Raw genomic sequence first — 25,080 nt, 5'->3', positions numbered from 1 at the left:
TGGGTGATATACCTACATCCAATATACTTGCAGCTGCAACTTCATCCAGATGCCTAAAGACGGAGTTCAGAACCTCTCGTAAACGTTTGGTGCACGACTTCTTATGAGGCCTCAGGAGAACCGCCTGGAAGTTCACTGGCAGTCCATACCTGTTGAGGCAGACCAGCGTGTAACGGAGTTACTGCCAATATGGGTAAAATGAACCTGACAGTAAATTTAGTGAGAGTGAGAAATCAGCCAACACAGCTTAGGAGAAGAAAACTCCGTTGAGCAGAATGTCAAGGGTCAGGAGTGAGGCTAATTTTTAGATTTTTCTGCACAGAAAAATCTCTAGAACATGCTCAACAGCTTCTGATGGTGACAGTCTTTGACTTAGAGGCAAGGGGTCCCTTTGGTATGTGTGATTGTCAGGTAGTAAGAGCTCAAGTTGAAAGGAGGCCATCTGAAAAATATTTTGACTCCAAAGCCTTTGTCTGAAATTCAGCTTAGTGGCTTTACTTTTCTCCACTGAAAGACCAACACACACAGATCTGGTTTATCAAGACTGTTCATTCCTTTTGCTGAGTTTTGGGTGGACAGAAAGGATTTTAAATGGACTTTGGATGCTGGAGTACATGTAAAAACCACTTGCTGGCAGCTTTTCCTATTGTGTTATCTCAACAAAGTATTTACACTGGACTTCCCTGGTGGTCCAGTGGATAAGAATCCGCCTGTCAATGCAGGGTACACGGATTCCATCTCTGGTCAAGGAACATCCGACATGCCACAGAGCACCCAAGGGGCTGTGCACCATAACTACTGACGCCTGTGGGTCTAGAGCCCGTGCTCGGCAACTAGAGAGTAGCCCCTGCTCTCCACCATTACAGCAATGAAGACCCAGTACAACCAAAAATAAAATGCTTACCCCGAGTACTATATTAATTAAGTGTGCATTTTGTAATGGGTCAGTGTTTTAAATATATATATACTACCAGTGAGCAAATGCTTGGATATTCAATACTTACTATGCTTCATGCCCGAGTCAGGCATGTGAAAGTTGGCCTTGAGGTGCCCTTTTACTGCCTAACCTGTTAGTATTACTTCGTTTTTATTTCACAATCAAGGCCCATAAATTAGCCCCTGACTTTCCCGGTCCTCATTTCTGGCTGTTGGTCTCCTAGTGGGTCTATAGAAAAGTAAAATGAAAGGGCCATTTGTAATTGCCTCACTGTAACCAAGCAGAAGACCTACCTGGTCCCATGGCCTTAGGACACTGAGCGAGCTGGGCCCCACCAGAGCCAAGAGGAGGGCCACAGGGGCCGCTGATGCTGCCGGGGACTAGCAGGAGCCCCTGGGCTCAATGGTGGGTGAGAGGATGGCCCAGCAGACACCCTCATTCCTTCTTTGCTCTCGTCTCTTGTCATCAAAGCTCCGGCTACCCAGAGGACAACGAGCAGAAGGTCACAGTGCTTCCTGGAGAGCCCCTGTCGCTTGAATGAGCAGTGTCTCCCACCCTGCCTTCCCTCCTGAACGTCCCACCCCACTCCCAGTGCCCTGGATGGAGACCCCACCGCACACCCACGACCTCACCAGCACAGCTGATCCTGCCCACCCTGCAGGGAAGTCCAAGCACCAGCCTCTAGACTTCTCAAAGGGTGACAGTCACTGATGCAGAGCCCAGGGCACACGGAGGAACAAGATAACAAGTGAACTCAAGTTGCTTTAACACCTGTTTTCTTGGCTTATGTGCGCTCCATACGATGGAATATGAAAAAGTCATGAAAAAAGATCAAGTATCTCTATGCATAGTGATGAAACTATTAGTAGATGAAAAAAAAAAATTTGCAGAACATCAAGTATAAATGACCCAACTTGGGAAAGAAGAGTCTTAAAACCATTAACCGGGATAATCCATGGGTGGTGGAACTGACAGGAACTTACTTTCCATAGTACCTATTTCTGAACTTGAATTTTTTTTTTAATAGTGATGTATTACAACTATTCAGGAGAAATCAAAGTATAGGTTTTAAAAATGTCATACACTGATAGTTTTGAATAGAATTGTTTTTGCATATACTCTGTTTTATTGAGCTTAAACACGATATCTGGGACCTCTGTGGAGCATCTGGACCTCGCTCTTGAGCAAAATAGGCCTCCTGTAAGGATGGCAGGCTTTGCTGTACTGAGCCTGAGGACCAATGATTTTCAAGGTGAGCAGGGACAGACTGGGGCCTGTTGATATCTGGAATACTCTGGGTTATCTTGAGTCTGCCCTTCAGCCCGTTTTCACAATGCTTGCCATGGCAGAGGTCTGAGATGTCTGAGAGAGGACAAGGAGCCATGTCAGACCCAGCTTGTGTTTGGACAAAACCACGTTGGCAGCCACATGAAGGATGAGCTGGAGGCAGAGGACCAAGGAAGAGCCTTTGGCAACAGCTGGGAAGGAGATGGTGAAAGAGAGAGACAGAGAGAGAGAGAGCAAGGGTCAAGGCAGGATGGAGGCTTGTCAGTGGTGCCGTGATGTGGAGGGAGGGGGCAGGATGTAAGAATGGGGAGGGAGGCGTCCAAGGGGGCCCTTAAGTTTGGGGAGGAACCTGAGGCCATTGGCAGATACGAGGATCAGGAGGAAAAGACTGGGAGGGAAGAAGAGCCAGAAGTCCAGGGAAGCCTCGGGGGAAATGAATAGCAGGGGGCACCAAGGAAGCCTGGGCAAGGGAAAAAGAGCAGGGCACTCCACCAGGCAGATGCAGGATGGGGTCCTGAGGACGCCTTTGGGGTACACAGGGAAGGAGCCCAGCAAGACCACCCAGAGGGGCCAAGGGGTGCCTGGACCTGCAGGCCTGAGCAGGTCAAGCTTTGGGAATGGGGGTGCAGTCAGCTACATGCAGTGCTGCCAAGACCCACCCCCCTCAATAGTTCAGGGCACAGGAGATGTTCAAATGGGCTTCAGTAAAAATTTCCTGCTTGACTCCATTTTTGTAAACATTTTATAAAAATCAAATTTAAAATTTAAATGCAAATTTAAAAAAACAAACTCAAAAAGCCTGAAGGATGCTAGGAACACCAGCGAGTTAGCAGTTTCCTCTTGGTGTTAAAGTTACAGGTGATTTTTCCTCATTCTTTGTGCTTACCTGTAGTTGCCAAGTTTTCCACAAAATAGTGTACCTATTTCGCATTTGTTTAAAAAGAGGTAAAGTAAGTTTTGTTGCTGTTGGTTCGTTTGGGTTTTATATTTTGTGCTGCCTTGAGGGCTAGGCCTCAAAACTTAAGGACGGAGACAGTGCTGATGTTTCTTGCAGGAGCCAGTGGACCTTGGACAGCTGCAGAGAGTGGGTGGGGGGAGCAAGACGCCAGCCTGGCAGGAGACACACAGCACCGGACAGCAGGGGCCTCAGGACTGAGGGAAGGTTTGTTGGAGTCAGGAATCCCTAAGCCTGTTGCCAAGAGCCAAGAATTGCAGAAGAGGGTAGGAGGGCCAGGGTATGTCCCAGAGGCTGGCAGGGTGGGGGGGTCCCAGTTGGAAGGAGGGTGGCAGAGGCCAGGTGGCCCCAGAGCATCACGTCTACGCACCTGAGCACAGATTCCACAAACACTCTCAGCGCCTTGATGTGGATCCAGGCAATAAAGGCTTCGCTGAAGTTGACCTTGAGCCATCGCAGCAGCGGGCCCTGCAGAGAACAGGAGAGCGGTGACCCCTCCCGGCCATTCCACTTGACGCCCGGCCAACAGAGGGACATGGGTTTTGACAGAACAAGCCCCAAGCCGAGAAGAAATGCCCAGTGGCCCACAGAAGCAGCAGGTCGGTCAGTCAAGGCCCAGGGCCAGGCCTGGGTGCGTGTTCTCCAGGGGCTGCCTGGTGCCAGGGTAGCTCGGTGGGCCAGCCCACCCGGCACATGCACGGGGCCACCGCCGACCAAGCTTCAGGGGGCTGGGTAGCCCCTGACCCAGGGCTCTCTGCAGGCAGCTAGCAGACTTCTCCGTCTGACACTGCGTTGCCAAGGAGTCCCCCTTCTGCCAGGTCCTGGCATCATCTACCAGCCACCGCTTCCAGGGGTCTCCTCACGGCCCCACTTCACGTGGTCACAGCCCCTCAGCCACAGCAGCTATCACTACTGCTGGTGAGGCTGTCCTCCGCGGATGCCCGCAGAGGTCAGGGTTGGGTCCAGCTGGAGCACCCAGGGAAGACAGCTGAGATGCCCGACCACCACCAACCCCCGCCCCCAGCCAGTCTGTGCCCCATCACCAGCTCCAGCCACCTCCAGCCAGAACCAAGGCAGCCTGGCCAGCAAGCACCCAACACTGCTGGGGGAGGGGAGGGCAGCTCCCAAGAGGCCCTGCAGATCAGGAGGAAGCATGATTCTGGGGGTCATTGAATTTAAAACCTCAAAAGCCACAGTAGGTAACAGGAAAGGCGAAGATTTGTTTTCTCCCAAAGGTGCCTGTGCGGGCGGGCGAGGACGTGCGAGCCAGGGAACCCCAGGGCTCCCGGAGGGGTTGCTTACCTCACCCTCGCCCTCACTCTCTCTCTCTCTGTCGCTTTGCCCCGCAGCAGGCCTATCGGGGTTCCCTAGCGGGGTTACCTTAACCTTGTGGTCCGGGAGGGTGGATGATCCCTTTTTAAGAGCAACACAGGAAGTTTGCTAAGGGCACAGAAATGATTTATTAATCTTTCAGCAAACAGGCATCACAAAACAGAAATCATTCTCACGGCTTGAAAAGCACGTGCTTGGCAACTCAAGAATGCCAGCCCACCCCCCGGGGGCTTGCATGCTGGTTGGACTGGAGGGCATGATGATGCCCTTGGCCCCCTGGGGGTGGGATGGTGGGGGTGGCAGAGGTCATTAAAGACCCAGGATTCTGTATTCCAGGGGCAGAGTCCACAGCTCCTCCCTCGGCCCGGCCAGGAGCTTTCCCACACTGGCACTGACCAGCTCCACCTGCCAGGCTGTGTGGGCTCCGTCAGGGTGTCTCCCCCAAGGCCAGCCCACAATCGCCTCCTTGGCAATCAGAGGCACTTAGGCATGTTGCAGGCAGGAAATGGGTCAAGCACCCTTTAATATCTTTCTGTGCAAACAGAGGCAACGCCCAGGAAAATCCCGGCCTGTACTCTCAAAGGGGGCTGAAACCCGGGACCCAGCCTGGCCCCTCCGGTTAACAAGTTAACGACAGGAACGCAGGACGCTGGTCCCACCTCAAAGAAGGCTAAAGGCGGGAAGAGATTCTTAAGCTGGGGTAGGGCTGACCCCAGCTGACCCTGCTCGCGGGTGCACCACAAGAACCTCACAAGGAGCTAAATGTTTCAGTGTGTCTCCTTTGGGGCTCCGGTTCCCCCTCCAGGGAGACTGGGCAGGGCTCCCCGGGGCAGCCAGGGGTGCAAAAGTCTACACCACGTAAAAAGCGCCAGTGGGCAACCTGAGACGGAGGTGCAGGCGTCAGGTTCAGGTGTATCACTATGATCCCCAGGGGGGTCTGTGCCAGCTTGGAGATGGATGCCAAAGGCCCCGGACACCCATGAAAGGTGCCACTATCGAGTCCCCTCCAGCGACGCCGTGGGGGGCTGGGGCCAGGACTGAGGCAAGCGGGGAAAGGCCTCAGCTAAAGAGTGGGCTCAAACGTCCTTGGGTTATTTTGGTTTCGGGTGAGCTGGGGTGAAGGAAGACACCCTTTGGACCTCAGCTCCGGCTGGTGATCATCCTTTCTGCTGGTGAGTGTGGTCTGAGACAAGGGGCTTAGCGCTCCAGCTCAGTCCTTAGCCTCAGGAAGGGGCGCCAAGCCCTGGCGCCTCGGCCAGAGCCCAACAGATTATAGATCTAAGAAGTGTGTGTTCCCTTGTTGTGTATGGTCGTGCATTTCTCCTCAAGGGGCGTGTATGCTAAGTCGCTCCAGTCGTGTCCGACTCTGTGTGACCCTGTGTACGGTAGCCCACCAGGCTCCTCAGTCCACAGGATTCTCCAGGCAAGAATATTGGAGCAGGTAGCTATGCCCGCCTCCAGGGGAGAGGGGCTGAAATTCCCTACAGGTACTTCTATGTCATCAGTTTCTGTTTCCTCCTCAAAGAAGGATGGGTCGATCAGGTGGGGATCGGGGGGCCCCATTGTGGGGGGCTCTGAGCCTGGTTCTCACTCGGAGGCCATGTGTCTGTAGTCCCTCTGCAAAGGTCACTGACCAAAGAGGTCAGGTGGGACATGCAGAATGCCCAGCCCAAGGCTGGAGGAGGCCCTGGGCAAACACACAGCCCATGGGAGGCACTCGCATGTCACCCAAACACACACATAGCCTCATGTTTACACACTGGACCTCCCACTCCTCCCTCCTCTCGACACTAGAGGCTGAACTGGAAGCTTCTCTGAGAACCCTCCCTGGTGGGGCCAGTAGGGAATAGGGACCTGAAAACACCCCACGGGGCTCAGGCTCATTCCAAGCTGGGGGTGGCCGTGTCCTGAATGTGCCCATTTTACAGAGTCACAGCCGCACCACTCACATGTCAACAATGAAAACCTGTTTTTCTCCCCCCTTGAGCTCAGCTGCCCTCACACAGGAGAAGGTTCTGAGTGGCAGTGGTCGGAAGTTTCTGGGAGAAGCATCCACTCTTTGCTAAAAGCCTGGGGGAGGTAAATACAGGTGCTGGTGACTGGTCACGTCCCTCCTGGAGGTCACGCAGGCCAGGGCTTCGGGTGACCGCTGGCTGCACTCTGCAAGGTGGTGGCCGCTCTTGGCACAAGTGCTGCTGCCTGAAGTGCCAACAGCCTCACCCAACCTCCGGGGGCTGGCAAGGTCCTCTCCCTGGGCCCGTGCTCCCCCGCCTCTTAGAGCCTCAGTTTCTCATCCTCAGGACGGATCCCGGAGTCCCTTCCTGGAGGGCAGGGCCTGGCTCGGTGAGATCTGCTGCAGGGCTCAAGTGCCACCTCCGGGTTACCAGGCTTGTCACTGTCCCCCAGACCTGCTCCAGCAGCCCCAGGAGGACACGTCCCTGGGGGTGTGCACCAGGGGGAGGGGGATGAAGGCCACTGGGGGGTGGGGACTGGGCGGGGCCCTTCTGCTCCAGGCCTGTGGTGCAGGGGTGGAAGGTAGGGTGGGGTTGTGGTGGGTTGGGGGCCACCCAGAACCTTTCTGAGAACCCTCCCGGCCAGTATCATACACTCACATATTGTTGCTTCTTATCCGACAGCAATCGAGTCATCTCTTCCCTTTCCCTTTTGATTTCTTTTTCATCATAGTAAAATTCTCGTACCATGAACCTTAAAACAAGCAAACAAGTGGCTGAGGCTAAGAAGCTTCCAGTCGGACCAGAAATCACCCCCTCCAAGGGCAGATGGACCAACCTCGGGGGAAACCCACCAAGGCCGGCCCTTACTTATTCTCTTTGGCTTTGGTTTTGAAATCATCGATCACTTTTCGAAACAGAGTCACGGTGAAGAGGCCGCCCTCCTTGTCCTCAGCGATCAACCTGTTGGAGAAAAGGTCTCGTTCACTAGCTGCACCACCAGGTCCCTGAGCTGGGCCAGAAAGAGTCCATCGTCTCCCCGGGGGCGGTGGGTCACTGCCAGTGGGAGCCCGGTGGTCCAGGTGCAGCGGCCCTGGAAGGAGCAAGGGCACTGGACAAAGGACGACGCTTCCTGTGTCCTAAGTCCAGGCGGTGTGTTGTCAGCAGCCTAACTCCGGCTCCTTTCACTCACCCTCCAGGCTAGGGCTGCAGGGGCCCGCGGGTGATCTGAACACAGGCCCTGGAGGAAAATGCTGGAGACTCGCGCAGATCTGGGCTGGTGGTCCAGACATGAACTAGCCAGGAGCCAGCTGGTCACGGATCTCAATCACCTGGCGTGCATAGCAAGCGCCCAGCTCTCGAATGCCACGGTGCAATGAAGCAGGGCAGAGTTCCCATTGGTAAAAACCATCCCACAATGGACATTTCATGTCCAGGGTCACACTGTTCTGATTAGACACGCCCTGGCGTAGGAGTGCTGCGGTCACTGGGACCCATGCTCTGAGGGCCTTGGCATCCTGCTGACTGCATGGCCTGACCATGGGCCCGGGCAGGGTCTCGGGTCACCTTTCCTGCTTCGCCAAGCCACCCACTGGGGCTGACTCAGGCTCCAGGAACCTGTCCACAGTCATCTCAGGAGGCTCGCAGGTACCCCCGACAATGAAGGGCCTGGGGGTTCTAATCTGAGAAGCCAAGCTGCCTCTGGTGGCAGGCTCTCCTGGCATGTGGCCATGGACAGCCAGCCCTGGAGAAAAGTGAACGTTCCGGCCAAATAGGCCAGCTTTGAGGGCAGCTCCTCTGCCAGTCTGCACCCCTCCTCCACCTCCTGCGGGTACGCTGCCCCTGGCTCACTCCTCCAGCCTCACCTTCCGACCTCAGGCTGTGACTGTCCTGTTCCCTGCACCCTTCAGTTTAGTTCCTGATTGCTATCGGTTGAGAGCCTGTGACCCAAGGAGAGCCTGTGACCCTGCAGCAGGTGCCAGGCCAGAGGCCTCTGGGTTGGGCTGGTAGTGGACAGGGCTGCCCCCGTGCTGAACTCTGTGTGCGCCCAAGTGTGTGTGTGTGTGTGTGTGTGTGTGTGTGTGTGTGTATTAATTGTTCAGTCTTATCCGACACTTTGCAACTGCAAGAACTGCAGCCCGCCAGGCTCCTCTGGCCATGGGATTCTCCAGGCAACAATACTGGAGTGGGTTGCCATTCCCTTCTCCAGGGGATCTTCCCAATGCAGGGATCAAACCTGGGTCTCCTGCACTGACATTGGATTCTTTACCGTCTGAGCCACAAGACTCACTGTCAAATCATTTCAAACGACAAGCTATTTCAGACACAGGGAAAGGTATAGAGGATGACAAACATCCATGTATCCCCCCTTCCCTCAACAAGCTTAAGACACAGAATGATTTTCATACAATTGAAGACCCATGTTCTCTCCCAACCACATCCTGCGGCCCACCCCCAGGTCATCACTGTGCAGTTCAGCATTTCTCATCCTCCAGTACCCCGTGATCCATGCACCTGCATCTCTCAAGTCATATACCGTCTGGCTCTGTCCATTTGGAGATCTTAAATAATGAATGCCTTCGTGCCGTGTGTCCCCTTCTACAATTTTCTCTTCCCTTCACATTGTACAGTGAGATCTATGCCTGCTCCTGCCTATAGCGCTAAATCCTTGGTTTTCCCCACTGGGTGGCACTCATGGGTTGAATATGTTCCTCCATCCCTTCTAAGTCACTTCTCCAGCCCTCACTGGCCGCTCCTGCTCTGACCCCAGCAGGCCACACGCCGAGACTCTTCCTTCCCTGCTCGTGCTCTGCGGTCATCACAGCCAGGCCCTTGCTTGACCCCCAGGTGGGGAAGAATCCAGGCCAAGATGAGCATGTAGCACAGAGTGCTGCTCAGGCCTTGCAAGCACTGAGGGCCAGAGGTAGTCAGGGTGGGCTTCCTGGAGGAGACGGCAAGGAAGCAGACTTCTGAAAGATGGAGGGAGTCTGGCCTGTGGCTGAGTGTGTGGCTGTGAACGAACATGTGTGGAGGGCTGAGGGCCCTTGCACCTCTGGGATATGTTTGGTGGCTGGGAGTCTCAGAGTGTCCATACATGGCCCCCCAAACCCAGGACCTGAGGCCTCACTTACTTGGTTGACCGTGGGACCACCATGTCTGAGAGGGATTCATAGGTTTTTTGCCATTGTACGTAACTCGGCCTGCAAGAGTACAGAATCGTTTAATGATTTTTTAAGAAAAGGTTGTGAGGAAATTGCGTGTCTAGGCAATTGAGTGCCCTTTTCCCTGAGGGACTGGGGGGAGCAGGGCTGGGGGCCAGACAGTGCCCCAAACATCCCCCAAGGCCCTGCCATGGGCACTGGAATGCTCACCTCCCTAGGAGGCCCCAGGCAGCAGGGAGGGGCCCATGGGAAGGACTCAGTGGAGACTCCAGCTGGGAGCGCTAATCCCAGGCCTGTGTGACCTTGGGCAGGCCAGCAGAGCTCCCTGGTTTTAGGACAAGGAAACAATAACAGCCCCCAGACTTGCGTGAGATGCCTCCTGCGTACGGCATCTGACAACAGCGGATGGATGTCTGAGAAATGGCCGCTCCTGTCACTATGGCCAGCACAAGCTCTATCAGCTGCTCCTAAAACCAACTCCACAGCTGCCATTTAGGTCCCCGGCATCTGGCCGTGGTGGGCTCTCCCTTCCTCTCCACTGAGCAGGACAATTTCCTCTGTGATCGCCAACCCAGCCCCAAACCCCCACCCCACCCCCCCACCCTGGCCCGCTTACTTGGGGACAATGACCAGCAGTGTGATCAGGTACTCGGAATCCAGCACAAAGTCTTCCTTGCTCACAATGTCGCTCAGGGTCCGAGTGAAGAGGTTTCCCCTGGATTCACGGGGGACAAAGGTGGGGTCAGCAGAAAGGCACGTGGAGCCACCCCTGGGCACATCCATAACACCCAGGGCAGCGGGGGACAGGAAGGCTTGGGATACTCCCCAGGGAGGGGCGGGGACCCTGGGCCAAGTGTTCCCCGGCTCTGTGTCTGGGCGGCCAGAACTAAAGTAGCTAGCAGGACCCCAGGTGCCATCACCAGGCACCCGAGCTGAATTCAACACTTTGGCTGCCGGCGCTGCCCTGGCACAAAGCCACTGGCTGTTGGGAGGGGATCGCTGGGGGCAGGCAGCTTAAGTTACACAAGTGGCAACACAGTGCCTGGCTCAAGATGCCACCTGGGCTGTGCTGGGCAAACACAGCCCTGATGAGGGCTCCGTTTCACATTACACGCCTTGTTGGTCCAGCAGCCAGGAGACATTCACCTGAAATAGCTTTGCATGTGTGTCCAGTGGAGCCTAGTCTCACTGAGGTCATGGTATTTTCTAGAACAGGGACCAAGGGTGTTGTACCAGCAATTGGGCCAAAGCTATAGTTCCTGAGATGCTCTGTATCAGTGCGTGGTTGTTCAATTGCTCGGTCGTGTCCGACTGTTTGTGACCCCACGAACTGAATCACTCCAGGCTTCCCTGTCCTTCACTATCTCTCAGAATTTGCTCAAACTCATGTCCATCAAGTTGGTGATGTCATCCAACCATCTCATCCTCTGTCGTCCCCTTCTCCTCCTGCCTCCAATCTTTCCAACAAAGTCTTTTCCAATCAGCCAGCACTTCGAATCAGGTGGCCAAAGGATTAGAGCTGCAGCTTCAGCTTCAGTCCTTCCAATGAATATTCAGGACTGATCTCCTTTAGGATGGACTGGATGGATCTCCTTGCAGTCCAAGGGACCCTTAAGAGTCTTCTCCAGCACCACAATTCAAAAGCATCAATTCTTCGGTGCTCAGCATTCTTTAGGTCCATCTCTCACATCCATACATGACTACTTGAAAAACCATAGCTTTGACTATAGGGACCTTTGTTGGCAAAGTGATGTCTCTCCTTTTTAATGTGATGTCTAGGTTGGTCATAGCTTTTCTTCCTGTGAGCAAGCGTCTTTTAATTTCATGACTAAAGTCAGCATCCACAGTGATTTTGGAGCCCAAGAAAATAAACTCTGTCACTGTGTTGCCTCAGTGCACAGGCTGTGATGTTAACTAATACCTAGGCGCAGATGCTTCCCAAGGAAAGAGTTCTCAAGCCCTCAGTCAAGGCTGAAGAGCCGTCCGCAGGGGCTCTCTAGCCTACCCCGCCCCAGAGTCTACACCTCTCTCCTCCCCCTGCCAACCAGCCATCACTGAAAAGGCCTTTAGGGACCCTCTCCAAAGGCACCCTGCACGTGCCTTCCTGTCCCAGACTCCTTGTACTATTAGACTTTATCTGTCTGGTTTATACCCGTACCCCTTGTGCAAAGCACACTTTTCGTAAACGTTTGTTGAATGAATAATTGTGAGTTTTCCAAGTGCAGAAATGATACTTAATTCTGCTTTGTACCTTCAGGGCCTAATATAAGGCCTGAGTGGGCTTTCCCAGTGGTAAAGAATCCGCCTGCCAATGCAGGGCATGCAAGAGACACGCGTTTGATCCCTGGGTCAGGAAGATCTCCTGGAATACCAAATGGCAACCCATTCCAATATTCTTTTTTTTTTTTAATATTTTTTTGATGTGGACCATTTTTAAAGTCTTTATTGAATTTGTTAGAATATTGTTTCTGTTTTTATGTTTTGGTTTTCCAGCCACAAGGCATATGGGATCCTAGCTCCCTGGCCAGAGATTGAAACTGCACCCCTTGCATTGGAAGGTGAAGTCTTAACCACTGGACCACCAGGGAAGTCCCTCCAATATTCTTGCCTGGGAAATCTCATGGACAGAGGAGCCTGGTAGGCTACAGTCCATGGGGTCACAAAGAATCGGACACAACTGAGCCACTGATGGCACACATATAAGGCCTGAGTGTAGTAGGTACTTAATAATAATTGAGCCAGGAATTCCCTGGTGGTTCCAATGCTTAGGACTCTGCACTTTCGCTGCAGTGGCCTAGGTTTAGTCCCTGGTCAGGGAACTAAGATCCCACAAGACGCAAGCTGTGGCAAAAAAAAAAAAAACCAAACAGACACATTGCTTGAAAGAATTAACAGAAGAGGGAGGTAGACCCCAACCCACTTCACCCTCATCTCCTTCACTCAGTGTATATGTTCAAAGGATCAACCACTGCGACTGCTGACCTCCCCACCCAGCACATAGCACCCAGCGGGAGTGCCTCTGGCCTTCCTGCTCAGACACAGACAGAGACAGACCTTGGCTCGGCCAAGGATCTCAACCGCGTGTGTATAAGCCCAGCCTGGACCCCAACTCAGCCAGGCCCTGAGGCCACCAGGAGCTCAGAGCCCGAATACTCACATGGATTTCTTCTCCAGATTCTCTAGGTTTGTCTTCAGAGTGTTGTAGGCAGCTGTTCGGGACTTCAGGTCTGTCTCGATCTGTGCCAGTTGCTAGTTAGAAAAGCAAAAGAGAGTTTAAAAAGTTGGTTGAACTTCTCAAAATCGCCACAAATTGCTCCTGGTGCAGTTAAGGAAGAACACTGCACCCTGCCCATTTGCTGGAATAGCTTACATTTTTCTCCCTTCTGCTCTCGCAGACTGCCAGCATCCCAGCCCTACAAAGTGCCCCACATTGCAGACAGGAGGCTTGAGATATCAATGGCTTTTCTAGCATTACTCAGTGAAAGGAGTCTTGTCCTTATGTAGAGCCCATCTCGTACTCTCACAAGCCCCAGCCCCCACTCCACACGCCCTCAGGCTCTCAGTTCAGTTGCTCAGTTGTGGCCCACTCTCTGCGATCCCATGGATTGTAGCAAGCCAGGCTTCCCTGTCCATCATCAACTCCTGGAGCTTACTCAAACTCATGTCCATCAAGTTGGTGATGCCATCCAACCATCTCATCCTCTGTCGTCCCCTTCTCCTCCTGCCTTCAATCTTTCCCAGCATCACGGTCTTTTCAAATGAGTCAGTTCTTTGCATCACATAGCCAAAGTATTGGAGTTTCAGCTTCAGCATCAGTCTTTCCAAAGAATATTCGGGACTGATTTCCTTTAGGATGGACACCTTGGATCTCCTTGCAGTCCAAGGAACTCTCAAGAGTCTTCTCCAACACCATAGTTCAAAAGCATCAATTCTTTAGCACTCAGCTTTCTTTATAGTCCAACTCTCACATCCATACATGTCTACTAGAAAAACCACAGCGTTGATGAGACAGACCTTTGTTGGAAAAGCAATGTCTCTGCTTTTTATTATGCTGTCTAGGTTGGTAATAGCTTTTCTTCCAAGAAGTAAGCGTCTTTTAATTCCATGGCTGCAGTCACCATCTGCAGTGATTTTGGAGCCCAAGAAAATAAAGTCCGTCACTGTTTCCATTACTTCCCCATCTATTTGCCATGAAGTGACGGGACTGGATGCCATGATCTCAGTTTTCTGAATGTTGAGTTTTAAGCTAGCTTTTTCACTCTCCTCTTTCACTTTCATCAAGAGATTCTTTACTTCTTCTTTGCTTTCTGCCATAAGGGTGGTGTCATCTGCACATCTGAGGTGATTGATATCTCTCCCGACAATCTTGATTCCAGCTTGTGCTTCACATGATGTACTCTGCATATAAGTTAAATAAGCAGGGTGACAATATACAGCCTTGATGTACTCCCAATTTGGGAAAGGAGTACATCATATACAAACATCCAGCAGTACATCCACATATATTTTCATTTCTTCCCTTTTCAAATACAACAGCAACCCACTTCAGTATTCTCGCCTGGAGAATCCCACGGACAGAGGAGCCTGGTGGGCCTCTGGGGTCCATGGCGTCACACAGAGTCGGACATAACTGAGTGACTAACACACACACACACTGCATATAAGTTAAATAAGCAGGGTGACAATATACAGCCTTGATGTACTCCTTTCCCAATATGGAACCAGTCCGTTGTTCCATGTCCAGTTCCAACCGTTGCTTCTTGACAGGTTTCTCAGGAGGCAGGTAAGGTGGTCTGGTATTCCAATCTCTTTCAGAAGTTTCCACAGTTTGTTGTGATCCACAGAGTCATAAGCTTTGATGTAGTCAATGAAGCAGAGGTATATGTTTTTCTGGAACTCTCTTGCTTTTTTGATGATCCAACGGATATTGGCAATTTGATCTCTGGTTCCTTTGCCTTTTCTAAATCCAGCTTGAACATCTGAAGGTTCTCAGTTCACAGACTGTTGAAGCCTAGCTTGGAGAATTTTGAGCTTTACTTAGCCAGCATGTGAGATGAGTGCAATTGTGTGGTAGTTTGAGCATTCTTTGGCATTGCCTTTCTTAGGGATTGGAATGAAAACTGACCTTTTCCTGTCCTGTGGCCACTGCTGAGTTTTCCAAATTTGCTGGCATATTGAGTACAGCACTTTCACAGCATCATCTTTTAGGATCTGAAATAGCTCAACTACAATTCCATCACCTCCACTAGCTTTGTTCATAGTGATGCTTCCTAAGGCCCACTTGACTTCGCATTCCAGGATGCCTGGCTCTGGGTGAGTGATCACAACTGCATGGTTATCTGGGTCATGAAGATCTTTTTCGTACAGTTCTTCTGAGTATTCCTGCCACCTCTTCTTAATATCTTCTGCTTCTGTTAGGTCCATACCGTTTCTGTCCTTTATTGTGCCCATCTTTGTATGAAATGTTCCCTTGGTATCCCTAATTTTCTTGAAGAGATCTCTAGTCTTTCCCATCCTATTGTTTTCCTCTATTTCTTTGCATTGATCACTTAGGAAGGCTTTCTTATCTCTCCTTGCTATTCTTTGGACCTCTGAATTCAGATGGATATACCTTTCCTTTTCTCCTTTGCCTTTAGCTTCTCTTCTTTTCTCAGCTATTTGTAAGGCCTCATCAGACAACCATTTTGTCTTTTTGCATTTCTTTTTCTTGGAGACGATTTTAATCACCACTCCTGTACAATGTCATGAACCTCCATCCATAGTTCTTCAGCCACTCTATCTATCAGATCTAATCCCTTGAATCTATTTGTCACTTCCAGTGTACAACTGTAAGATTTGATTTAGGTCATATCTGAATGGTCTAGTGGTTTTCCCTACTTTCTTCAATTTCAGTCTGACTTTCAATAAGGAGTTCATGATCCGAACCACAGTCAGCTCCCGGTCTTGTTTTTGCTGACTGTATAGCGCCTCTCCATCTTCAGCTGCGAAGAATATAATCAGTCTGATTTCGGTGTCGATCATCTGGTGATATCCATGCGTAGAATCACCTCTTGTGTTGTTGGAAGAGGGTGTTTGCTATGACCAGTGAGTTCTGTTGGCAAAACTCTATTAGCCTTTGCCCTGCTTCATTCTGTATGCCAAGGCCAGGCATACAGGCCAAGGCCTGTTCCTCCAGATATCTCTCAACTTCCTACTTTTGCATTCCAGTCCCCTATGATGAAAAGGACATCTATTTTTCTGTGTTAGTTGTAGAAGGTCTTGTATACCTCCATAGAACCATTCAACTTCAGCTTCTTTGGCAGTGGTGGTTGGGGCATAGACTTGGATTACTGTGATATTGAATGGTTTGCCTTGGAAATGAAGAGAGATCATTCTGTCATTTTTGAGACTGCACCCAAGTACTGCATTTTGGACTCTTTTGTGGACTATGAGGGCTACTCCATTTCTTCTAAGGGATTCCTGCCCACAGTAGATATAATGGTCATCTGAGTTAAATTCACCCATTCCAGTCCACTTTAGTTCACTGATTCCTAAAATGTCGATGTTCACTCTTGTCATCACTCTTGCCACTTCTGTTTGACCACTTCCAAATACCTTGATTCATGGACCTAACATTGCAGGTGCCTATGCAATATTGTTCTTTATAGAACTGGACCTTACTTATATCACCAGTCACATCCACAACAGGGTGTTGTTTTTGCTTTGGGTCCATTTCTTCATTCTTTCTGGAGTTATTTCTCCACTGATCTCCAGTAGCTATTGGGCACCTACCAACCTGGGGAGTTCATCTTTCAGTGTCCTATCTTTTTGGTTTTTCATACTATTCATGGGGTTCTCCAGGCAAGAATACGGGTTTGCCATTGCCTTCTCCAGTAGACCACGTTTTGTCAGAATCCTCCACCATAACCCGTCCGTCTTGGATGGCCCTACATGGCATGGCTCATAGTTTCATTGAGTTAGACACAGCTGTGATCTACGCGATCAGTTTGGTTAGTTTTCTGTGATTGTGGTTTTCATTCTTTCTGCCCTCTGATGGAGAAGGATAAGAGGCTTGTGTCCCTCAGGCTCTGTTGGAGATCAATTCTGTCTGACCTTTGTCCTGGTCCCTCTAAGTACCCACTTTGGCCAAGCCCCGACCAGTGCCCAGGTCTCCAGGCTCAGCTGTGCCCCAGGTAGCCCCTTCATACTCTGCACAGGGAAAAAGGCTCTTTTCAGTTTGGAGAGAGGTCACCAGTCTGACCATAGGGAGATGTCCCTTGTTCTGGAAGTTTGAGGAGCACATCCGAGTTCCCCTCCTTGATGGGCAGGGAAATGAGACCACCGTGGCCAAGACCCAGTTCCGCAGGTGCCTGGCCTCAGGTGCCCACCTGCTCTGGCTGTACGACATGGTGTCAGCTGAACCTCTCTGAGCTCAGTAACCTGGAGCAGGTTACCCAGGAAGGCGAGTCCTTTCTCCAGCAGCCTGAGCCCCTTGAGGGTGGGCCTGCACCTGGGTCAACTATGCAGTTCTGGACAGAGTGGCTTGCACTTGGCCAAGCTTCAAGAATGTGTCCAGGACCAAACACTCCCGGCCTTGCTCCTTCTGGCCTCTGGCTGGTGTGCACTCCCCACCATCAAAGGCATGTGTGCCAGGCAGAGCCTTGAGACACCATGCACCTCCCTGCATAGGGATGCTTCAGGTGGTGGAGGTACCGGGGGCCAGTGCCCTGAGTGAGTGGACAAGAAGCAGGCCCCCACTAACCACTGTGGACACGCATATGGCGAAGAAAGAAACTTTGCTATTTACTGTAGGCTGGTGAGGTCTAGAGACCTTTTAACAACTTCAGTGTGGCCCAGCCCACAGAGATGGCCGCAGGCATGGGCTGGGTCCCCATCCTTGCTCTTTTTCATTAATGGAGGCAGGTGGGCTCAGCTTCCAGCTGTCAGGAGCATGGGGCACCTCCAGGTGGGGAGACCTGCTTGGACACCCAAAAGACACTGGTCACTTTAGAAGGGAGTTTCTCTGACCGGGATATCTCTAGTTAACTAATTTTCATTTCCCACTGGGGGAACAGGCCCGAGCCAGTGCCAAGGGCATGACTCCAGTGCTCCTGGGGCAGACACAGGGTGAGGAAGCCGATACCCAGGCCCTCTCCCCGGCCTGCCTCAAGGAGCTGACCCCATCAGCGGAGCCATCTCAGGGCTGCCTCGGGAAGCGGAGCCAGGCACACACCTGAGACCTTCATCCCCCTCCCAGGGCACTACTTCAGCCCCTGCAGGGCCCAGGAGATGCCACGCCACCTCTCAGCCAACCTCCCCACCTGAAATCAGGGAAGGTGATACCTGCCCACGAGGGTGTATCGGAAGTAAATGTTCTAGGAATACAGCGAGTGCATTCAAACCAGGGTTCGCTTCCCCGCCCTGCTTTCCTCTGGGCCCCCAGTGGGGAGAGAGAGGCCAGGCTCTGTCCTCTACAATGACTCTCCAACCAGCTGATGCTCCAGTGTGCTCCGGGAGCTCCCATCACTGCCTATGTCCCCGGGACAGCCACGCCAGCGAGTGTCATCCCCAGTATATGCTGAGCACAGCTCTGGCCACGCTGCCTGGCTCAGCCTGGCCTCAGCAGTGGCAGGGCAGGGAGCGGCCAGCCCCGAACACCACCTCATGCTTCCAGCTTGGGGGTGGAGGTGTGCAATGTCCCCCAGGATGCCATACCTGGAATGGGTGCTCTCAGAGCTCCTCCTCAAAGGGCCTTTTAGAATCACTGCCGAACTGTCCCAGGAGGGGCTGGGGCCTCTGTGATGTAAGGGGTGCCTAGTGAGCCGTACCCAGATTCCTCAGACTGCAGGCCCGCCCTTATTCCCAGAGACACCGGCTGGGGCACCAGCCCGCCAGCAGGAGACCCACAGAGCAGTGGATCAGGAGCCCCATCTCCTCCACCTGACCCGCCCAGCCACACCTGGTGGGCCTCAGGAGACATATGAGGGGCTCCATGTGTCACGGAGGGAGATGGGGACAGAGGTCATAAACCATCAGGCTAAATCTCAGAATGTTCATCAGTGCCCACCCTCAGGGAGGCGACAGGAGTCAACACGCCAGGAGACACCCTTGATGTCCCCAGAGGGCTTCACTTTGATACTTTCATTCATGGAGCAGAAGTTGGAGGCCACGGCTCACCAAGAAGGCTGAATCGTGGGGCCAGGGCTTACTGGCTCCCCAGTGTCATCAGGGGTGGCACGCTGGGCAATGCCTTGCAAGAGTTAGGGCTCCTAAGCCCAACGTTCCACTGAAGCTGATACTTTTTGTTAAGTCAACAACCACCCTGGGGGTAGGGGTGTCAGGGAGGGGCTGACTTCTCCATCAGCATCTTTCAAAGGGGGCCGCAGTGAACCGACTCCAGAATCTGGGCGCAGAACACCAAGGGGCTCAGAGTGCCCCTGGAGGGGAGTGTCCTGTAAGATGAAGCCACCCTGTCGAGTGGTAGGTTTGGAAGAGGTGTTCTGGCCTGGAGAATTCCATGGACTGTATAGTCCATGGGGTTCAAAGAGTCGGACACGACTGAGTGACTTTCACTTTTCACTTTGGAAGAGGTATATATGGTTTCCCTGGTGGTTGAGATGGTGAAGAATCTGCCTGCAATGCAGGAGACCCAGGTTCGATCCCTGGGTTGGGAAGATCCCCTGGAGAAGGGAATGGCAACCCACTCCAGTATTCTTGCCTGGAGAATCCCATGGACACAGGAGCCTGGCGGGCAATAGTCCATGGGGTTGCAAAGAGTCAGACGTGACTGAGCAAGTAACTTTGAAAGAGGTATAGAGGGGCAGGTGGTCATCAACCTGTTTCCAGGGTGCCCTGAACCCCAGCCCGCCTCCCGCCTCTGGCATCCTGGGAAGTGCCTCCCTGCTTCACCAGGGTCCGAAGGCCATGTAGATTCACCCCAATGTCCCCAGATGGTCAGGGTCACAGAAGTGTGACCACCCTGGAGAGAAGATCCTCCTAGTACCTTTGCCAGAGTGTCCACCACGCTCACCAGCGGCTGCTTCGCAGGATACTTGGCCATGTCCCATTCGAAGTGGGTCACAAAGGACGTTAGGTCAACTGCAAGAGACAGACACATCTCAGCAGACAGTGGGCTTCCCGTCTCTCCTGAGACTCAGGTGTCATGCCCGGGCCAGTGTCCCCACTTAAACCAAGGAATTAGAGAAACTGAAGGACAGACTCGGGGCTCCCTCCTCTCTGGGAGAGCAGAGGCTGGGCCAGCCACCAGCCAGGCCCGCAGGCAGCTCCTAAGCCCCTCAGAAAAGCTCACCACAGTCCCTGGGATGCTGTAAGGGTGAGCTCCTGTGCCCAAGCTCGAACCCAGACAGCTGCCCCAGAGCTCTGCATGAGAGGCCCTGCCTTCGCAGGAGGTGAACCCTGAGTCAGGAGAAACTCAGACACTGGGAGAATTCCCCGCGTTTTCCAATAGGTCCGGCCATGCCCCCTGCTGAGTTATTGGCTTGAAGTACCCCAAAAGCATGCCAGAGAGCCCTGAGCCACCCCCCGCAAACCACACAGCCTGTCACGGGTGCCAGCTGCCCAGCAGATGAGCTATCTTCCTGCCTCCCATACCCAGCACTAGACAGGCCAGCGCCACACACATCTGCTTTAACGAAGGCATTTTCAACATTAGCAAAATGCTAGTGTTCGTGTATGTGCTCTTCACCACTTGGCACTGATGTGCTTTTGTCAGAGTATTTCCTTTGTATAAAGTCTATAGTCAGAAGAACAAATCAGTGTCTTTTCAACAAGTTTCCTTTTTTCCCTCATTTTCTTCAAAAGCAAACTAAACCTTGCATGCCCAGGGTGTTTGCGATTGTTTCTAACGAGCTGAGGGCAGAGAAGGGGCTTGGAGGTCAGTGCTGGGGGCGGAGGGGCACGGAAACATGTTAGTAACCACCCTGTTTGCACCTCAGTCTCCCTACCTGAGCGGTGGGGGCAGGGGGGGAAGTCTCTCGAGGGCCCACTCTCCTCAGGGGAGGGCCCGCACTCCTCTCAGGTGCTACCTGGGGGCCAGCTGCAGGTTACACCCCAGTCGGTCACCCCTTCAGTATATGACGTGCTAAGGGGGCCCCCGAACTCCTCGAAGCCAGCAAGAAGGGCCTGGATTCTCACCCCAGGTTACGTGGACGCGAGCCTTTCCCAGCCTACCCTCACACAGATGGAAAGGCCCTAGACATTCAGGCACCGTGACCGAAGGCCAGCCCACTACCATGCTGGGGTCGGCAAGCCACAGCCCGCTCTCCCTTGGTCTCCTGGGAACGCGGGCCTAAGCTGATACCCCAGTGAGATGTGTGACGTGAGGAGGGCAGGACTGCAGGAGGGGAGAGCCAGCACCTGCCTCCTGCCCTGGGGGCTGGGGGGCTTGGAGAGCTTTGAGGAGACCCTGTATTCACATGGGTCCTGAGGGGGCCAGAGGGTTTGCCACGTGGCCAGTGAAGGAGGGGGCTGGGTGTTGACCAGATGGACTGGCCAACGTCACTTTCTGGGCACGGGGAATCCTTGGGTCAAGTTGATGGGCCGGGGGTGGGGAAGGAGCGGGGTCAGGTCACGTCTGCACCTTCTCCTACGGCAATCAAGACTCCGGGCCTGTTTACTGAGCCCCTCGTGTGTGCCAGGAGTTGGACACGCATCCCTGCAACCCCAACAGCAGAGCTGAAAGCTCAGCAAAGCAGGTACAGACGCAAGCCTCCAGGGACCGCATAGCCAGATGAGCACACTCGTGTCCCGAGTGGTCGTCTAAGGTTGGCAAGAGAGAAGGAAAAGCTTGGGGGCCCAAGCCCTGCAGGTGGAGGCCGGAGGTCAGCTTAACAGGACACAGGGACAGTGACCCCAGGGCAAAATGGAGCCTGGGGGGACACTTGGGTTTCCAGGTTGCGTGGGGGCATGAAAGACAGGGACATTCACTCAGCCAGGCAGCCAGGAGGTGGCAGCCTGGGCCAGAGCAGAGGCAGGAGGAGACGGGCTCAGCTTGAGAAGAGCCTGAGTCAGACACTTGGGGCTGACAAGTCCCCACGGAGCAGATGGAAATGAAGTGGGGCTCAGGGGAGGGAAGAGGTCTGCGAGCAGAGCTGTTAGATGGGCCTTAACATAAGGATGGCTTCCCTGGTGGCTCAGATGGTAAAAACGTCTGCCTACAATGTGGGAGACCTACGATTCGGTTCCTGGGTTGGGAAGATCCCCTGGAGAAGGAATGGCAACCCACTCAGGTACTCTTGCCTTGAAAATCCCATGGACGGAGGAGCCTGTTAGGCTACAGTCCTTGGGGGTCACAAAGAGTCGGACACGACAAAGCAACTTCACTAACTCATTCAACATAAGGATGACGATGCTGGTGACTACTTTCACAGCCAGCTGACCCTGGTTGGTGTTTCACCCTGGCCTGGATGCATGAACTATTGGATTGGCCAGAAAGCTCATTTGAGTTTTTCCATAAGAGGATACCAAAATGCTTGAATGAACTTTTTGGCCAACCCGCTATTTCACTTAATTTACTTTTCAACCCTATTGGGTCTTATCATTATCTCCAGCTTATAGATAAGGAAACTCTGGCACAGAGTAAGTCATGTAACCTCCACCAGAAAAGGAGACGAGGAACGTGGAGCTGGGGGTGGGGGGTGTTCCTTCTCTGCCGCACCCTTGGGCAGGTGAGGCAGTGGCGGAGGCAGCGGGGGGTGTGGGGGGGACACAGGGAAATTGTCATGGGTTGGCGCCTTCCTGAGAACCACACGCCAATATATCTGGTCTCGGGACTTAGAGAGGTCCTTCAGATTCCAAGAGCTCCCCTTGTGGCTCAGCTGGTAAAGAATCCGCCTGCAATGCAGGAAACCTGGGTTCGATTTCTGGGTTGGGAAGATCTTCTGGAGAAGGGAAAGGCTACCCACTCCAGTATTGTGGCCTGGAGAATTTCAGGGACTGTATAGTCTGTGGGGTCGCAGAGAGTCGGACACGACTGAGCAACTTTCACTTTCAGATTCCAATGGTGTTGAGATTGCCGAGACCACCCCGGAGGCACCAAAGGTGAGGTACTGACCCAATGAACTAAGTGCCCTTAGAAGGAGACACCAGAGAGCCACCCCCACCCCTGCCCCATCCTGTGTGTGTTCTCCCACCAAGGAAGGGATGTGTGAACACACAGCGAAGGAGGCAGGTTCTCATCAGGAACCAAACCTGCCATCACCCTGACCCTGAATTTCCAGCCTCCAGAGATAAATGTCTGCGGTTTAAGCTCCAGTCTGGGTATTTTGATATGGTAGCCTGAGCCGACTCATATGGGATTTTGGTGCTAATTTGGTATTAATATGGATTGGGGGACTGCCACACTAGGGCAGGGAGGTGACTTTGCAGGGAGGATCCAGGCCTGTGAGGAGCTGAATTAAGGTCTGGATGATGGCAGGGACATGGTCAGTGGCAGAACCGAAGGTCACAAAGGACTTGTCCTGTGTCAGTGGTCACCCTTGATGCTGCTACTGAACCCTACTGTGGGCCAGGCACTGGACAGGCATGACGGTCACACAGCTCCCATGCTGGTCGCTTGCTGCCTGGTGGGAGCCACCAACACCTCCCCGCCACAACAGACCAGGAAACATCCCCCTAGGCCAATGCCAGGCAGATGTGTGCTCTGGCGATCCCCACCACTGGCCCCTCCAGACCCCGTGGGCACACCACACCACCCAAGCCAAGCCACCCCCAGCCCCTCACTCTCCCTCTCACGGCTGCCCTTGTCCTAAACATCAGGATGGAGACCAAGTCCTGAAAGCCTGCCCAACCCTCCCTCCCCTTGCCAGCCAGACCCTGTGGATGCTGGCCAACTCCTTCACACTAACGACGCCATACAACCATGGTTGATTCCCCTGCCCTTTCAGGCTCCTTGAGGGCAGTTGACTATCTCTGTGTCCCCAGAGCTCTGTGACAGTGTCCAGCAAGGGGCAAGTGCTTCATATGAGATTCTTCCTAATAACCCTGATTACTAGCCAGGTTGCTTAGAAGAGGTAACTTTCAGACAAGCTCTTGTCTCCATGTATTTTTACTAACTCCGGGCTTTCCAGCATTCAGCCCAAAGAGAATGAATGCATCCTCCTGTCCACTAGAATGCCTATAATTCCTCTACGACTCAGCCCCTCTCCTCGTGAAGGCTCCCAAGCCCTTGGTTTCCATGACAGCACATGAGGCAGTGTGGGTCTGATCCCCAGACCGCGGGCTCCTGGAGGGCGATCATCTCCGGATGCCCAGAACCCAGCACAGTGCCTGGAGCTCAATGGCCAAGCGTGAGTATCTGATGAAGGAGGAGGGAAGATAAGGAGACGGTGACAAGCTCCCTGCTCCAGGGACCTCCGGGTTGTGACTGACTTCCTCCTCCGACATCGGCTCTTCCCATTCGGGAGCACCAGTTCCAGACACTGCGCCTTGTCTGGATCACGTAGACGAGGACCTTGCCCCTCATACACTGCCTTTCATGACAGTGTGGTCTGAGGACGGTTCTCAGCCTTAGAAAGCGGCAGCCCCGGACCCTCTGGGTGCTCCCAAACCACACCCTCCTCTCTGCCTGCTTGTAATGACAGGCTCCCCTCCCCTCCCGTCCCCTGGCTGAAATCCCAGAAGCCTGGCCTCCAGGAAGCAGTGCGTGCTTGGATCGAAGGCCTGTGAGGTCAAACCATGACCCAGGCGAGCTCACTTCGAATCAAAACACTCAAAACACCCAGACAGCTGCCCTTGAGCAACAGTGATGTCATCCAAGAACCCAAACAAAGCCTTCCCGGCAGCAGAGGAACAAAGGACCAGTGACCACACCAACGGAGGCCAGACAGCCAGACGGACCATCAGGTGGTTCCAACCCTGAGGCTTCCAGGGCATGTTTGCTCAGCTCTGCTGCAATCACACACACCTGTGTCCTTCCCGCTTCAAGCGCAGCAAGAAGCAAAGAACAGACGGAAACAAAAGGTGCCCAGGCGGAGAACTATAAAGGGATTAAGTCCATAGAGGCAAGAAAACTAAGACCCAGGGAGGTGACTTGCCGAGGTCGCAAAGGGCCAAGGCTGACCGCTCCAAGGCCGGGGCTCCTGGCCCTCCAGGAGACATAGCCCAGAAGACCTGGGGGGTAACCTCAGAGAGATCAGGTTAAAATCCCACCTGCTAGGAAAACCCTGAGTTCCTGCAGTTAATTCTATCACTAGCTTCCTGGGTGCTCTCTAGAAGAAAAATAGTTCCTCATAGAAAAATAGTTCCTCATCCATCTGAATAATATCAAGAAAGTTGAAAGTGTTAGCCGCTCAGTCGTGTCTGATTCTTTGCCACTCCATGGACTATAGCCCACCAGGCTCCGCTATCCACGGGATTCTCCAGGCAAGTGGGGTGCCATTCCCTTTTCCAGGCGATCTTTCTGACCCAGGGCTCCACCCTGGGTCTCCTACACTGCAGCGAGACTATCAGGAAAGCCTG

General features: G+C 53.1%; 1 protein-coding gene across 10 annotated transcripts in view; it reads right to left on the bottom strand.

Annotated features, from left to right (window-relative positions):
- Nucleotides 1-25,080, bottom strand: part of ATP6V1C2 (ATPase H+ transporting V1 subunit C2) — a 58,088-nt gene that overhangs the window by 476 nt on the left and 32,532 nt on the right. For 5 of the 10 annotated variants that reach the window (XM_069582602.1, XM_069582597.1, XM_069582600.1 and 2 more), the window contains exons 5-13: nucleotides 19,607-19,701; nucleotides 12,782-12,873; nucleotides 10,241-10,339; nucleotides 9,595-9,663; nucleotides 7,334-7,426; nucleotides 7,124-7,217; nucleotides 4,482-4,619; nucleotides 3,550-3,647; nucleotides 17-149 (exon numbers count right to left, since the gene is read on the bottom strand). In XM_069582602.1, the coding sequence (XP_069438703.1) occupies nucleotides 17-149; nucleotides 3,550-3,647; nucleotides 4,482-4,619; nucleotides 7,124-7,217; nucleotides 7,334-7,426; nucleotides 9,595-9,663; nucleotides 10,241-10,339; nucleotides 12,782-12,873; nucleotides 19,607-19,701 (911 nt within the window). The remainder of the gene's footprint in view (nucleotides 1-16; nucleotides 150-3,549; nucleotides 3,648-4,481; nucleotides 4,620-7,123; nucleotides 7,218-7,333; nucleotides 7,427-9,594; nucleotides 9,664-10,240; nucleotides 10,340-12,781; nucleotides 12,874-19,606; nucleotides 19,702-25,080) is intronic. The other 5 variants (XM_069582607.1, XM_069582598.1, XM_069582605.1 and 2 more) reach the window with 1 other exon arrangement.

The sequence above is a fragment of the Ovis canadensis genome, chromosome 3 (assembly GCF_042477335.2).
Source record: "Ovis canadensis isolate MfBH-ARS-UI-01 breed Bighorn chromosome 3, ARS-UI_OviCan_v2, whole genome shotgun sequence".
Classification (NCBI taxonomy): Eukaryota; Metazoa; Chordata; class Mammalia; order Artiodactyla; family Bovidae; genus Ovis; species Ovis canadensis.
Note: the sequence above shows the minus strand (reverse complement) of the source record. Positions and strands in the feature narration are given on the sequence as shown.